We start from the raw sequence: 17,665 nt of genomic DNA, 5'->3' as shown, positions 1-17,665 counted from the left end.
ACAATAAAGGAAATGAATACAGTTTCTAAGCTAAGAGGAACATAAATGTAATGGTTATGAATGTGTGCTATAATTAACTGCTCTTTACATTGCTAAGTATATGGGAGGAGAGCAGATTAACAAAAAAGCTTTATGATATTACCAGTGTATAGTATTTTTAGAGTCTTAACTAGAGGAATGAGTGGATGGATGATGCTGGATAATATATGGACCTAAATATAGGTAATAATAGAGTAATGAATGTTCCAATCTTTTATCAATAACATTTCTCTAGTATGATCAAGTTCATAATTGTAGTTTAAATATTTGGTAATTTTAAATAAGTCACCATGAGCTCTAAGATAATTAGCACTAACAGTGTTCAATAACTCCAAAGGCTTTAAAGTCATTAAGGTTTAAGACATCATCATGAAAATGAAATATAGAAAAGTTGAAAAAGCCTGAACTAGTTCTATCATTTTATTTTTCTGAATCTGTTTCTTCCAAATACATACTTAGGAAAAATTTTCAAGTAACTGCTAACAAAAAGCAATGGCTAAAGTTATGAAAGCAAGTCCTTTGAGACCTGCATCTACAACAAGCATTTTACTGAGAATATTAATCATTACATAAAAAGGTCTAGCTGCTGTCAAACACTTGGACCATTTAGATAGGTTAATGTTTCTACTATGATCAGTTTGCTCTGAAAAGGCTTTTGTCACCATAGATACTAGAAATATTAGATAATTCTACATTTTAAAATTTTGCTGTCATTGGAAAAAAGAGGAATTGTGTGGCTTCTCAAACATAACAAACATTTAATAGAATTATTGACTTTTCTCAATTTTTCTTCTCTATTTAAATTTTCTTTTGTTTTAAATTTTTATTATATTTATATTTTATGTCTGATATTAAATTACATATTTAATGGCCAAAAATCTTAGGCTCAAACCTCTCTGGTGGTTCTGTTACTTAGAATAAAATTTGAGAAAATTCTCCAAGATAATAATAATATTTTACTTTCTAAGTGGTTAAAAGCAAGCTAAATAATGCTACCATTATATATATATATATATATATATATATATATATATATATATATTGCTTCTCACATAACACCCTTTATTAACATAAAGCTATTTATATTAATTTATCTTCTAATATACACAAATGCTCAAAATGACTTTCAAAAGTATCTAAAGTAATTAAACATGCATAATAATAAAACAAGACAAACTTTAAAACTCTTTAAGATCATTCAGGTTTACAGGAGAAAATACTTTCTTATATCGATCAAACTAACTCTTCTGTATTATGTCAACTCTGACGAATGTTTGGGTGAGACAAATAGAAGAAAAACTCATAGCCTCATTTTATATGAATAATTCCACTGCATGGTTTGTATGACACTATACTCCATCAAAGAGCAAGAATTCAAAATAGTTTATTAATGTTCCTAAACTCGATGAAGGAGACATAAAACTCTGACTGCACAGGAGGATGTGTTTTATTGCCAATAGCAAGTTTTATTTAAAATATGACTACGGGCTGGATAGCCTTATTTTAAGCTTTGCTCCCATCTCTTTTCCTAATTTTTAAATTATAGCTACAAGAGAAAAATCCAGTCTCAGATTGTAGCTTACTTTGTGCATTTAATTTTTTATTCAATATTAGAAAATTTAAACAGGAGACTCATGTGTTAGAATTAGGATTTTTATTGCATTTATTCAATTATGTTATATAAAGCCATGAGTAAATTGATCTTTATTATTTATTGATACGTACCATGAATTAAAAAGAAAAGAACAGGACCATTAAAAACTGATACCTATGATCTACTGATATGTATACATATGTATTTTAATAAATTGTTTGATGGGTGATTTAGAAAGCTATAAATTCAATTGCTATTATGAGATGCGCCCAACCCCCATCATTACTTATAATTCAGGGACAATGACATTTAAATGGCTTTCTTTCTCCGGTTTGTAGCCACCCCGGTTTAGGTAACAGCTGTGTGGGTTTGTGCGGGAAGGAGGGTGCTAAATCAAATGGTTGACCCAAGACTGAGAGCCCATCCGTTTCCAAGAAGAAGCTAACTCTAGAAAAAGTGTCGTTCAGGGTTAGCAAAGAACACCGCTCCAGGAAACTTTGTTCTCTGTGCCCTCCATCCCTTCCCTTTCTCCCTGAAATCCCAAGCCTTTGGAAATGCTCACGTGTCAGAAATCCAGATTTGTTTGAACCTGTGACCGAGAGAGTCATGTTGCATTTCTCTCTTTGTAGATACAGTCTAAGGGAATGGCATCTAGAATTTCATTGGTAAAAATATAAAAATAAAGCCGCATTCATTTCGTATGATACTGTTTTTATATTTTCCCTTTGATGCAGAAATAAGAAATGGAAACCTAAAAGCCATTCTAGGGCTGTTTTTCAGTTTGTCTCGCTACAAGCAGCAGCAGCACCACCAACAGCAGTACTACCAGTCCTTGGTGGAGCTTCAGCAGAGGGTCCCCCAGGCCTCGCCTCAGGCAGAAGCCAGCCAGGCCAAAACCCAGCAAGATATGCAGTCCAGGTAAGGCGGGGAGGCAGGGCAGGTGTTTAAAATCAACGTGTGGGTACAGCTTGTTTCTAACAGACCATTGTTTGTGATTTTGAAAAAATGTATTTATGTAGTTCTATCAATGTGATGGGGTTATTTGACGAATGTTATAGAAGTTAAAACCACTTTTCTTTGGTGGGATGAGCAACATGTATCACTTTTTGGGTGACATATTTGTGTTTGTTTCCTAAAAACGATAATGGTTTGTATCAAAGTGTGTGGTGTCTTTCTTGTTAAGTAATACGGCACAGCCCCTCCCTTCCGCAAGCTGCTGTATCATTTAGAATGTGCTGTTGAATCCTAGTCTCCAGTTATATAAGTAGCTTTTGTTGACACATTTGATGGGTTGAGTCATTGAATCGGTTAAAAATTTCAGTTCTGAAACACAGGAGTTTGAATGTTTAAAAACATACTGTTTTTGATGTGAGATTGTGTGAGTGTGTGTGTGTGTGTGTGTGTGTGTGTTTAGATACACACATGTATGTTTGTCTGACTGGAGTCTATTGGTGCATGTAGACACAGCCTGGGGCCGGGTGCTAGCAAATCATGGCAACTTCTTTCCCTCTTGAATTACTGCTTTCTCCTCCTCCCCTTCCCTCCCCCTCCCCCTTTTTGGAATTATGCTAGTCAGAATTCAACCAGAGAAGCAGAACCAGTAAGAAGTATATATTAAGAGATTGATTGCGAAGGATTTATTTTACATGTTCGTTAGTTTACATGTTCATGGGGTCTGGCTAGGCAAGTCTGAAATCCTAAAAGCGGCCAGCAGGAAGAATAGGCTGAAACTCTCAGCATGAACTCAAACTGCTATACACAGGTGGAATTTCTTAGGAAATCCTCAATCCTGCTTTTTTGGGACCTTTCCAGGGATCAATCAGATCCACCCAGGTTATATAGAGAATCTCCCTTACTTAGAGCCAATTGCTGTGGACTTTAACCACATGCACAAAACACTTTCACAGCAACAGCTAGGTTAGTGTTTGATTGGATAAGTGGCACTGCATGAACCTAGCCACGTTGACACATCAGAAAATGATCACAGAATGAAATTAACAAGTTTCATGCAAACTGCTCCTTTGTTCCTAATCAGTGACCAGGGTATCAGGTAATTAGCTCTATTGCATAAATATTTATGATTACTCTTTTTTAGGAGGGAGAATGTACAATATGAAAATACTCTTCCATTGTCTTTAAAAATATATACACATATCAAACATGTATAATTATTGAACTTTTTCCATCGGAGAAACCAAGCTTGAAACCTAATGATGATCAGTTTGTCTTGAGTTGGGTTTTGGTAATTAGCATTGACCCAAAAAGTTACAAGGAAACTCCAAAATACATTCACAAACCGCCCTCCCACTTATTGTCAAATAGTCCGCAATTCAGAAATCGCTTTCTCTTTCACCTGTCAATCAGCTCTCACTTCATAGTAACCAATATGTTTTTCTCCATATAACCATGTAAACTCTATTCCCTTTGGCAGATTTTGCTAATTAGTTAATTATTAAATCAATAAACAAAAATCATAGTTTCACCGAAAAAATATAGAGGACTACAATGTCCATGGAGTGATAAAGGATATTTCTCATTACTTACCGATACAGGTGTGCCTGTGTTTACATTCTTATTGGCTTTTGTGATGTCAAGTGAAATTGTGCAGGAGTCAAAGTGAAAAAAAAATTATCTACAGTGTAAGTTCTTTGAACTTCTTAAGAATAAAGAGGGAGAAAAGAAATTTTTTAAATTAATGTTTTGGGGGGATGGTTGGGAGAAAGATCTAGATTTTGAAAACTGCCAGAAATAACATTTTCTAGTTTGATTTAAGCTATTTGAATTGATGAGAAGCAAGAATAGTAGCTGAAAAATCTAGGAAGTAAAGTGGCATTATACACAGCATGTTGACTCTGGAAGTGATCTGGAAGATCATTTGTCACTGATTTCCCTCATTCCATTTCTGTGTCTGCCATGTGTAATTTATTGCCCAGAACTTCCCAGTGGTTATGACTGTTTGGGAGAAATTTTTTTTCTTTTCTTGTTTGGTATGCATTGTTGTTAAGAAACTATTATATTTTAAAATATAGGGCTGAATATAATAAGCATGGTAATTTTATACCACTTGGGGAGAAACAGCCATTTCTTTCATTGCAAGTTTATGAAAAGTATTCTTTTTACCAGTGTCCTTTAAGAATGAGGTAGACTCTTAAATAATTTTCTTCCATTAAATTGTATTTAATTATTTTTGGATTGATAAATTAATTTACTAAGTGTATATGTGTTTTGGAGAATATTATATTTTAGACATTAATAATTATTTCCATTTGTATAAATTTAGTGTAGTGATATTGTTTGTGAATTAGAATTTATGTGGACTTACATATACCAATCAATGTAGTTCAGTATTTCTCAAAAGCCCTTAGTGATGTGATAATATACATAGGAAATGAATATTGTGTTTATCTAATAGAACCAAGATAATTCATGCAGAAAAAGAATCCCACTGACACATTTATATTCATTTGCTTGAGATGTGAGTCATAAATCATGATTTATAAAGTCTTTCTATTCATTCCAAAACTCTTTTCAAGTAAATAGCATAAATGATTAGTTGCTATATTACTCAGGATATTTAGCCAGAATTTTTTTCCCCCTGTAGATTAATTTAAAAAAATTGTTTCAATTCAGTATGAGTGTTTTGACATGTACTCTTTTTTATTTAAAATAAATAGGTAGAACTGTATATATTTCCACAATATTTTTATTTCATACATTAGGAATTGCTAATTTGGTTTTGCTGTTTTGAAAATAATACCATGTTTTCAATCAATTTGAGTATCTTTCATTTAAACAGACAATTTGATCTAAAAATTAACAAGTGAAATATACAATACCAAAGAAAATAAAATGTGGACCAAGGGAGATGGAATGTGGGGAACAAACTCTCAGCTTCCTCTCCACGCCTGAGGGCATGTGTTTGTGGGTGTGTGCATGCATGTGCGTGTCCTGTTCACGGAGCAACTAGAGCTCTACTTACTAAGAGCTCTGCCCTAGAATCCGACTGCCTGAACTTGCATCCATATAACCACTTCCTAATTGTGTGACCTTGGGCCACTTACCCAACTCCTCTGTGCTTCAGGCTTTCATTTGTTAAAAGGGAGTGAAAATAGCCCTGGTCACATGAGGTTGTTTGGGGGCAAAGGGTCAGTACTTATAAAACACTTAGAATCTAACTGACATATTTCAAAGCCTTGCAGTGGTTTCAGATAGCCCAGGCTTGCTTCCATCTTAGGAAAAGTGTCCTAGTTGATTCATATGCCTGGAACGTTCTTCCCTGATAGCTGCTTGGCTGAACTTCCATCTTTTCAGATCAACTTTTTATCCGATGCTAACCTTCATTAACCTTTTAACACCACAGGCTGCCCATCTTTTCTCCCCATTGTAGTACTTTGTGGTATGTTTCATTTTCATTTTTTTGTAGCTCTAATCACCCTCTAACTTATGATTTACTTATCTATATATCTATCCTATCTAATAAAGAGGGAATATGCTAATTGACCCTTGCACTGTCGCAAAGATGGCGGCACCCCCAGCCAATAAGGAGGGAATATGCTAATTGACTTCCACGCCCTCTAAGATGGTGGCACCCACAGCCACAAGATGGCAGCGCCCAGTCCCCTCAGCCCCACCGGGGTGGCAGGCGTGTGGCAAGGCTGGGCCCACGCCCAGGCAAGCCCGGCCTTGCTGCGCGCCTGCCTCTGGAGTCCCCCAGTCCCCTCAGCCCCCAGTCTCCCAGAGTGGCCCGAGACACTGGCAAGCCTCAGATGGCAGCTGCTCAGCCACTCAGGGCCGGCCCGAAGCTCAGGTAACGAGGGCCGACTGAGGCTTGCGCTGCCAGCAGTGACAGCAGCAGAGGTGTGATGGGGCATCACCTTCCCCTGATCACTGGGTTGCCTCCTGCCCCTGAGGGCTTCCAGACTATGAGAGGGGGCAGGCTGGGCTGAGGGACCCCCCTCCAGTGCATGAATTTTCATGCACCGGGCCTCTAGTGTATATATATATATATATATATATATATATATATATATATATATAAAAGCCTAAGCGACCGGCCGACCAGCCAGTAGCTATGATACGCACTGACCACCAGGGGCCAGACATTCAACGTAGGAGCTGCCAAGCGACAGCAACTTTGCAGAGTGCCCTCTTGCACTCGGGACCCCTCTGGGGATGTCGGACTGCTGGTTTTGGCCCGATCCCTGCAGTCCTGGCTGAGGGACCCCACCTGCCTGAGGGATCCCTCTTACTCCGCAGATGCCCTTAGAGCCCCAGTGCCACCCAAGGTGCGGCTGGCCATGGAGTGACCGTGGGAGGTTGGCTCCAGGGTGTATCTGGCCCTTCTTGCCCAGTCCTGCCCCACTGGCCACCTTCTAATTAATTTACTTTCAATGTGCATGAATCCGTGCACTGGGCCTCTAGTTTATTATATTCATTGTTTATTACTACCACTTTCTCCTCTCTAGAATGTAAGCACTCTGGGGACAGCAATATTTTTATATTTTAGTCACTTCTTGTAGTCCAAGAACTAGCATAATAATAAAATAACTTATTATTACTATTATTTATTGATTTGACTGAGAGAGGAGGGGGAAAGAGTGAAATGGAGAGAGAGAAAAATATGGATATATTTTTCCACTTATTTATGCATTCTTTGGTTGATTCTTCTATGTGCCCTGATAACCTTGGCATATCAGGATGATGCTCTAACCAACTGAGCTACCCGGCCAGGGCCATATAATAAGTATTTAGTAAGTATTTCTAAATGTGTTACTGTAAGAATCTGTACTATAACTGCTTCCAACTTAAGTAGGAATTCTTTATAAGATTTACAGTTACAATTGTCATTTTAAATTAAACTTGCATGTATTTATAAAACTAGTATAATGTAAATAATTGAATATTTTCTTGATTTTTGGGTGGTCCTTATATTGAACTACAGTTAAGTTTTCAAAAGTGGAACCATCAGAATTATCCAGATGCATGGTACTGTTTGCTTCTATCCTAATTGATCCTCGATTATATCCTTCTTTGTTTTTTAATAAATATATTATAATTATTAGGTTCCTTTGCTTTCTGCTTTCATTCGTTAATTCATTGCTGTCTCTGTTGCTACCTCTATGCAATACTGTCCCTTCACTAATGTGTGCTTTCAGTTCTGTGAGATGGGAAAGCAGATTACAAATTCTGATAGCATTTTGCTACTGAAAAAAGTAAATAGATAATAGAGTGAAGTGCTTGGGATATGGAAGGTCACCGATAGTTTAAAGCCATTCATGTTTATAACTCCTTCCTCCTCTGTCTTGTCTTGCTTAGACAAGCCAAATATGATAACTGACCTGGTATTCAGAAATGATGTATCTAATTTGCAGCTGATAGAGCATAGTCTGCCTTTTTTAAAAATTTTATTATAGCCTGGTAAAAATATCACTGATACAACTAATCCAACATGAAAATATTGTCTTTAAGATGTCCAGATTACTAATTCATTTGGTCAATAAATAATATTAATATAAAAATGTGCCCTTATCTTGTCAATAAAATTTAATCTTACAAGGGGAATATACTATTGAAAGCCACATACTTCTGAATTAATCCCCAAATGGCCTTGTATATGTGATTTAAATTGATTATATGTGAAGAAAATCTTGTTCCTTGATCACCAATCTCTTTTATCATTGGACTTGAATTATACACTGTTGTATCTGTGCTAAAATAAAGGTGGGACTTAAATTTTAAATTTTTTAAATCCTTCACATGAGGAAATATTTGGTTATCTTTCTTTGGGTGGTAAAGACTTGATTAATTAACTAATTCTCAATATTTTTAATATATTGAACATAAAACTTAGTTTTCTCTATATCAGAGATCTCTGGAAGAATGTTACATGGGTAAATATTAAATATCTTGCTGTATTAAATAATGTTAAGCATCCTATTTGCATTTACTTAATACAGAAAGTAAAGCCAGTTTGTTCTATCTTTCTGTTTTGAAGAGAGTAGATTAAATATACTTTCTCCAATCAACTAGGAAATATGAGAAATAATTTCATATAAAGTGATGAGTTGAAATCAGAGTTATTTTTATAGGTATTAACTATGAGATCAGGGATATACTATTTCTTATTCTAAAAAACAAGGTAGAAATGAATTCTATAATTTTCAAAATCAGAAAATTAATTTCTATCAATAAATCTGTTGTAGGTATTCAGAATACTTCTGCTAATAATACTTTCCCACATGTTTTTGTTGTTGTTGTTGTTGCTTTGGACAATTAGAGTTCTAGTTGACATTAAAGATAATGGAAAGTTGAATTTCACAAAATCCATACAGTGCCTGGCACCTGAGCGCAGCTAGCCATGAGCAGAATGCATGCTATGAATGTACAACTTTCCTAAGAATGTCTGGTAAGAATTATAGTGGAAGAAAATTATAAAATTAAAATATGTTTCTTATGTAGGATCTGGTCACACATATGAGGTGTTAGGATGATAGTATACTAGCATGTAAAAGATAACTTTTATGTGTTTTGTTTTTTTAAAAAAGGAGGTGATTTTCCTTAAAATGTGGGCCTTTCCAGTTTAATTTTGATCCAGATTACTAAATGATTTTCCATCCTGTCATTAAATAATTTGAATCACATGAGCAAATACTTTATATATTTTGCAAAATGAAAGCATGTAAAAAAATACTTGAATGTGAAAGCGGAGATACGTGAGAAATCACATTGGTAGATGATAGAAGTGCTAAAGGCAGTGATGATGTAAGTCTTTCTGAACTAAAACAAGAGCTGTTTAGGAATAGGGGAGATTGTGGTCTCCAAAGGTTATTATTTGCTCTTCTGCTTTTTATTTTGTGGGAGAAAACCAAGAATGGGTCCACTTGCAATTTAGATGAACTCACAAGTCAGAGTGCAAATCTTTGGGAACATGCTTTTTGAGAGGCTGTCTATTCCAGCTGTGGGCAAACTATGACCCGTGGGCCGGAACCGGCCCGTTTGAAATGAATAAAACTAAAAAAAAAAAAAAAAAAAGACCGTACCCTTTTATGTAATGATGTTTACTTTGAATTTATATTAGTTCACACAAACACTCCATCCATGCTTTTGTTCCGGCCCTCCGGTCCAGTTTAAGAACCCATTGTGGCCCTCGAGTCAGAAAGTTTGCCCACCCCTGGATTCCCTCCTCAGTTCCTTCCCAGGGCTCCCCTGACCCTGCCACCCACGTTGCTCTTGTAACTCTCTCCCTGCAGAGGGCATTTGCCCTTCACTTTTCCAGGAAGCATCATGCCCTTTTGGGAGATTCACTCTGAAACTGGGACAGCTTGTCAGCCTGGGGTTATAAATCCTGTAAAGTATATGAGGAAGTTTAATTTAAGATGACAGGAAGGCCCTGGTAATTTAAGCCCTCAGGAACCTGGCTTCTATTAGTTGCTTAACTCAGCTCTGTGTTGTGGCCTATGGTGTGCTCATCAAAAAGTCAGTGAGTCAACTAGACTTTAAATACAACAAAACTAAAAGAACATTTATGAATCTTTTCTTAAAAAGCAGGATATTATTATCCCTAAAGAGAAATATTTGAAGAGAAATAATTTGTTCTTTATTTGAGCAATTTAGGAAACTTAGAGAATGTAATATTAAAAGAAAGTATATATACACACACATTTTGCTTATGTTCTATGTTTTTATTCCCTATTTAAAAAGCGTGACAACCACTCATACTTCTGTTATTATAGATGAAGCAGCATTAATACAGTTTTGGTTATTTTAGAGTCAGGCAAACAAGGGTTTGAATTCTGCCTGCCAACTACTGGTGGCATGATGTTGGGCAAGTGATTTTAGACTCAAATACCAGTGTTCTTACCTCTACTGTTGAAATGATGATAACTTCCTCGCATAGATATTGAGAAGAGCACATGAGGTTATCTATGTATAAAGTGCCTCATTAGCCGAATACTTAGCATATAATAGACACAGATAACTATTCATATTTCCTTCTAGTTTATATCCTATCACATGTATTACATAAAATATATTGACCACATTAGAAACCTTGTCAACCTCATCACTGTTCCCTCCTTTCTGACTTTCTCTGATCAGTTCTGTCCCTTTTATTTACTTAATTCAATAAGTAAAAGTTATTCAGCCCTAACCGGTTTGGCTCAGTGGATAGAGTGTCAGCCTGTGGACTGAAGGGTCCCAGATTTGATTCCGGTTGAGGGCATATACCTTGGTTGTGGGCACATCCCCAGTGAGGGGTGTGCAGGAGGCAGCTGATCGATGTTTCTCTCTCATCGATGTTTCTAACTCTCTATCCTTCTCTCTTCCTCTCTGTAAAAAATCAATAAAATATTTATTTTTTAAAAAGTTATTCAAAGTAATAACATACTTATTATTAAAAATCACAACCTAATGCTCAGACCTTTCCAAGCTCAGTCTAGCTACAGAGTGGTAACTCCTTTAATTATTTTAGGTATTTCCTTCACTAGTTATTACCATATAACTAAATAAAATACTTCTATTAATTTTTATTTACTAATTTGATCATTGCCTTTTTGATTCAATGCTCCATCAATCCCACACCCCTTTACTGTAGATAACAAGTATTTATTTAGCACTTTTCCAGGCAGTTGATATATAGCAGAGGACAGAATACACTAAAGAGTCTTTGCCTCTTAAAGCTTATATTCTAGCATGGTAGATCAATGATAAACAGTTAATTAAAATACATAAAAGTAATTGAATAACTGATAGTGGAGAGAAATAAATTAGAAAAGAAGAAAAAAGAGGTATAGATGTCATGTTTTTGCAAACTTAAATAAGGTACCGAGGGAGTCCTCACTTAGATAATGACATCGAACAAGGAGCTCTGTGGTTGTTTTCTGTGGAGTGTTTCAGACCTACAGAAGAGCAAGCTAAGGGTTTGATCTGGGAGCCTGTCTGATTTATTTCGAGGGGAAAATGGCCCTGGCCAGTGTTGCTCAGTTGGTTGGGTGTCCTCCTGTGCATCAGAAAGGTTGCCTATTTGAATCCTGGTCCAGGATCATGCCCAAGATTCAGGCTCAATCCCTGGTGCATGGCATGCAGAAGGCAGCCAATGGATGTTTCTCTTTCACATTGATGTTTCTCTCTCTCCCTTGCTCTCTCTCTTTCTCGCTCTCCCTTTTCCTTCCTCTCTCTGAGAGAAAGAGAGAGGAAAAAAAAATATTCCAATTGGAGTGGATCAGAGGAAAGGAGGCAGAAGAGTAAGATATAATTCAGCGAAAGAGCAGGGAGACATTTGTATGACCCTGTTGTCATTGTAAGGACTTTGGATGTTTACTCCAGGAGTGATGGGAAGCTTCTATAAGGAGGGACATAAACAGGTGGACAGATCAAAGGGTCACTCTGGCTACTGGGCTGAGAACAGATTGTAGTGAGAAAAGGTGAAAACATTCATGGAATCCTGGAGAAAAGCTTGGACTGCCATGGTGAAAATGGAGAGAGGAGGATACATTCCAAATATATTTAGAGTGTAGAATTAGCTGCCAGATCTGCAGTAGGGTTGGGAAACAGAGAGGAGACTATCGCGTTGTTAGTGATAGAAAGGTGTTTTCATTTACTGAAATGGAAAAGAATGTGGAAGAGCAGGTTTAGTAAGGAGAAGGTCAAATATTCTCTTGTGACCTGTGAATTTTGCAATGTCTGCTAAGTTTATCTAAGTGGGGATCTTAAGGAGACAATTGGAATTGCAAGACTGGAGTATAAGGGAGAGGTGTAGGCTATAGACAAAAATTCTGGAAATATAAGCATAAAGGAATTATAAAAAGTTATGAGACTAGACATGATAAAGTCAAAAAATCTGTGTGTGGATGAAGAGAAGAGGATTGAAGACTGGGGTCAGGAGCCCACCTGATAGAGGAGACTTTTCAGCCTAAGATATAGGAAGAAAACCAGAACTTGTTTGCCTAGAAAGCAAGTAAAGGAAGTATTCCAAACAGGAGGGAGAAATCCACAGTAATGGTTCATATGTATCCCCTACGTCTACTGTGTTCCAGTCACCATTCTCAGTACCTTATGCACATATTCATTCTTTCAGTCCTCACAACAACACTATTCCATAAGGACCATTATTAATCCTAGTTTTCAGATAAGGAAACTGAAAATGGAAAGGTAATTACTAGTAAATTGCACGAGGTTTCATAGTAACTAATTCATTAATTAAATCCAGACGATCTGGCCACAGAGTTGATGTTTCTGACCTATCTACCTGCATGACCCCAACTGCCTTAAATGCTGCACGTTAAGTAGGATGAATGCTGAGAACTAACCCACGAATGGGTTTTTCCCTGGAGACTTGGATGAGAACTTTTCCAGTGGGGTAGTGGCTGTGATAGCTTGATTGGAATCTGCTCAATATAAAACAGGAGGGAGGCCCCAGCTGGCTTGACTCAGTGGTTAAGGGTCGACCTATGAACCAGGAGGTTACAGTTTGATTCCTGGTCAGGGCACATGCCCAAGTTGCAGGCTCGATCTCCAGTGTGGGGTGTGCAGAAGGCAGTTGATCAGTGATTCTCTCATCATTGATGTTTCTATCTCTCTCTCTCCCTTCTTCTCTGAAATCAATAAAAATATATTTAATAATAATAATAATAATAAAACAGGAGGGAGGAATTGGAAATAGTAAATATAGACCATTTTTCTAGGAGTGCTGAGATAGCTAAAATCACTCTTTTTGTTCTTTTGTTAGGTTTGAAACTTTATATAATGAAATAATACCTTTAATTCTTTCTCAATCAACTGTAGAATATTTTTTGGCATTGTGTTTTGTAAAACAAAATATTAGCATTCCTGTTCAGTTCTTTCCCATCCACTCACAAATTCCAACGTCAGTTATCTACACTTTAATTTTTTATTAATTTTAATGAAATTTACATTCTATTTTGTATACATATGATTTTTCCAAGTAAAGGATGATTCCAAAGGTTTGAAAACCTGTGGATTATTTAAATAATAGAAATTATAAGTAAATATGTTCTGCAGAATCTCTACTTCTTTACTCCTCATGGCATTCCATGAATATTTGTTGAAAGTGGATTAAAATGTAAGCATAAACTGAGACATGACTTTAAGAATGGGCCAGGGCTCATGTAATGATGCTTTAGAGCAGCTGTTCTGAACCTGTGGGTCGCGACCCCTTTGGCAGTCAAACGACCCTTTCCCAGGGGTCGCCTAAGACCATCCTGCATATCAGGTATTTACATTACGATTCATAACAGTAGCAACATTACAGTCATGAAGAGGCAACGGAAATAATTTTATCGTTGGGTCACAACACGAGGAACTGTATTTAAAGGGCCAGAAGGTTGAGAACCACTGCTTTAGAGGAAAAAGTCCAGGTAAACTATGCCAGTGTCTTTTTTTCTGGGGTTACTCACTTTTTATAGTTAAAATTGCTTCTCCTTTGTTTGGATGTTTAATTAATTGGTTTGTTTATGTCTGGTCATAACTGGTCACTGATAATTATTGACATGGACATTGGGTTGATCTCCCTTTTATTCAGAGTCCTGTCATTTTATCTGCAATTTGATTGTCCATTTCCCTCCTTCCTCTTGTAGATTTAATCCTCCCACTGGGTGTATGCGAGAATGAAGCTCCCCTCACAATGTGTTTTCCATTACATGGCTCCATTTATTCAGTTCTCCAAAATATCTTGAAGTCTCTTGCCCATTTATTTCCCCTGTCCCTATCCTGTTATCCTTGATGTGAACTTAAAAGCTTATTATTCCTTTATTAACATGTTACTAACAACACATCAGCGAGAAGGCAATACTACCCGAGTTGGAGTCTCAAAGGCACGGACAGAATCATTGTTAGTTCTGATAACTTAATTTTTTTCTTTAACAAAATAAAAATCAATTAATTGAATATAGTTTCACCTGGTAGAAAAAGAAAACATCATAATTATATTTTATCTTTCCAAGGGAAATTTGAGAATATAATATAGATTTCCAAGTGTGAGACCGACTCCTCATTTAGAGACTTTAAGTTAAAACTTGTGCTTTTTGACATAGGTATCTAGATAAAAACAACAATGAGCCAATTTTTGTAATTTGGTCTTACAAAAACCAAATCTTATTTTTTTAAAATGTGATTTGTGTATCATCATATATCTGTGATTCAGAATAATTGATTTGTGTTTTATTTCTTTAACATTTTACCATAGGACATTCGGATATCCAGTTTATACATTTTATGAACATTGTCTGCCAAGCATGAGAAATTGTTTGGTTCCATTTTATTTTTATTATTTATGGGGCACTCTCTTCTCAAATAGAGCACTAGTAATATATGCTTGATGATGATACCTGCAATGTTATACTGTATGGAATTATTAATATTTTCCACTAAATGGTGTATTCAAAATGTCAGCTTATTGACTTATGGAAGATGCAACCATCACAAAAACCATAATAACCATGTCAGTATGATCACTGAATTATTTTCCTATAGTTAGACCTACAGGGAAAACCAGGTTATAGTCAGGGGATGACAGGTGAGCACAGAATCGGATTCAAGGGACAAACACTTTTCTGCAACTGAGACGTTAGCCATTGGCTGAGGGTCCTTCTCTGGTATAAAGCACACTGTCAACATTTGCCTCTAGATATTGTATTTCCTATGCTTCCACTTCTCACCACCTCTACTGCCTCCTGCTCTTTGAGTGACCTCTTCGTCTCATAAGAAGTAAAACAATATCAGCCTCTCTCTCTGTAAGTCTGGGGCAGCCTTTACTAAAGCTCACCATCAGATGTTTTGAGACCCCAGCCACCCCTTAATAAGATGAGACTGATCGTACTGATGATTCCATTTACTTTGCAGTACATTGAGAGGAGCCCTATAAATTGACTTTCTAATTGGTCTTTGAAACACTTTAAAAACATCAATTTCTATAATAAATTTAAAAGCACGATAAAGATCGTTTTCGTGCACTAAGAAATATTTTAACATAGTTTGTGTTTCTACAACACTTTTTAAGTCTTTAGAAGTTTTAACCATATTTTTCACTAATCAGGCTAGTCTTTGGAAAAGTTTGTTTAAATTTTCAACTTAACAAAATAGCTTTGTCTAAAAAATTTGATGGTATTCAGGATCAAGTTTTTTAAGGGGGTTACATTACTTTTGTAATGGAATCCGTAATGCATTACACTATAATTTTATCCCATACTGAAAATTGTGAATGAAAAAATTTATAGGACAGCAGAATGTCTTACATTATGTGTAAGTACAAGCACTGTGGAAAACCTAATTTATGGCAACACTGTGAAAGAAATACAACTCTGGTTTCCTGAGTTCTCCTTTATCATGAAATTCTACATTCCTAAAAGAATGTGAGACTCTGATGCAGGACTATCTTACACAGGCATCTCTCTCTTTAGTTACTGTTTTGAGATCCCAGGAAAGCAAACCATGTTGGTGGCCTTATTAACTGTCAGTTGAAATTCAAGATAAGACAGAGGTTATAACATATTTACATACCATAATTCACTAATGGGATAAGTTATCCCAGTAACCTGTCTCACATACGATGGGGATGATATTTCAGCCACCCAGCTACTAAAGAGAAACACATGTGAATGAAAGCTAAGTTTCTGACTCATATATGGATTAGGCAATAGCTGTTTCTAGTGAAGTCTCAGCAAAATTTGAATTTAGGGAGAAAGCATGTTTATTACACTCTCTGATGTGAGTATAGTTTTTGCAAAACATCAAATATTTTTTAAAAAACATACATGGTTTTGAGGTATAAAAGTATTTTTACAGAAGTAGTTGAACACCTCCCTCTTTCTTAGAGCTATGAGCTGGTCAGTTACCATTTTATAACATTGCACAAGGATCCAACAAAGAGAAAATCTTTATACTAAAGGAAGAATTTGGTTAAAAGAATTCTTCAAATCTTAATTCTGGATACATGGTTTTATTCCTATACTTAGCAATCATAGGCTATATAAGGAAATATATTTCCATCTATCTCAGTTTTAAAATTTTAGTGAATGTGTTTCATTGTCTTCAAAGATTATTTTGTCTAAAAATTCTCAGTTTAAAACTTTATTCCCATGCATTTAATTATAGTATATCTTGGGTAGCATATTCATTATTTCCTCTCAAGGTATATTAAGTGAGTTTTGAAGGAAATAATTTCTACCTTTTTAACATAGCATCTTGTAAAAGAAAAGTACCATCAGGAGGTAAAAATTGTTAAGTAAACCCCATGCCCAAGAAATTTCTTACATCAAATTCTGTGATTTCTTTCTTTGTATTCTTCCTTGGTGCCTTGGGTACCAGTGCTATTAAAAGGACAAATGATGTTATGATTAAGCATACTTTTATCTCTCTTTGGGATTCAAGAGTACTAATGTATGACTGTGTAGGGTTTCTGTATAGGGATTTCCACTCATAATATGTTCGTGTGACATCAAGACAGGGTAGATAGACAAGGGAGGAATAGGGGAGATTCTAAAATAATTTTCCATAAAATTTCTTAATACAGGTAGTTATAAAAATCTACATAAGCCCTAGCTGGTTTGGCTCAGTGGATAGAGCATAGGCCTGTGGACTCAAGGGTCCTAGGTTTGATTCCGGTCAAGGGCATAAGCAAGGGGTTGCAGGCTCTATCCCCAGTGGGAAGCGTGCAGGAGGTGGCCGATCAATGATTCTCTCTCATCATTGATGTTTCCATCTCTCTCTCCCTCTCCCTTCCTCTCTGAAATTAATAAAAAAATATTTTTAAAAAATCTACATAATATGAAAAAAATGTCCTTATGGTCTATCTTGCTCTGATAAGCATAGTTTATCCAATTAGATTTTTATGAAGTATATACATTTTAAGAATGACTGTTTTGTGCCTGATTTTTAAAAATATATGTTTTTATTGGTTTTTAGAGAGAGAGGAAGGGAGAGGGCTAGAGAGATAGAAACATGAATGAGAGTGAAACATCATCCTTCATCTGCCTCCTGCGTGCCCCATACTGGGGATGGAGCCCACCACCCGGGCAT

General features: G+C 36.1%; 1 protein-coding gene across 1 annotated transcript in view; it reads left to right on the top strand.

Annotated features, from left to right (window-relative positions):
- NAV3 (neuron navigator 3) overlaps positions 1 to 17,665 on the top strand; it is a 350,115-nt gene that overhangs the window by 111,467 nt on the left and 220,983 nt on the right. The window contains exon 5 of the mRNA XM_081083380.1: positions 2,368 to 2,551. Within this exon, the coding sequence (XP_080939506.1) occupies positions 2,368 to 2,551 (184 nt within the window). The remainder of the gene's footprint in view (positions 1 to 2,367; positions 2,552 to 17,665) is intronic.

Source organism: Myotis nattereri (assembly GCF_964212035.1).
Source record: "Myotis nattereri genome assembly, chromosome: 2".
Lineage (NCBI taxonomy): Eukaryota > Metazoa > Chordata > Mammalia > Chiroptera > Vespertilionidae > Myotis > Myotis nattereri.
Note: the sequence above shows the minus strand (reverse complement) of the source record. Positions and strands in the feature narration are given on the sequence as shown.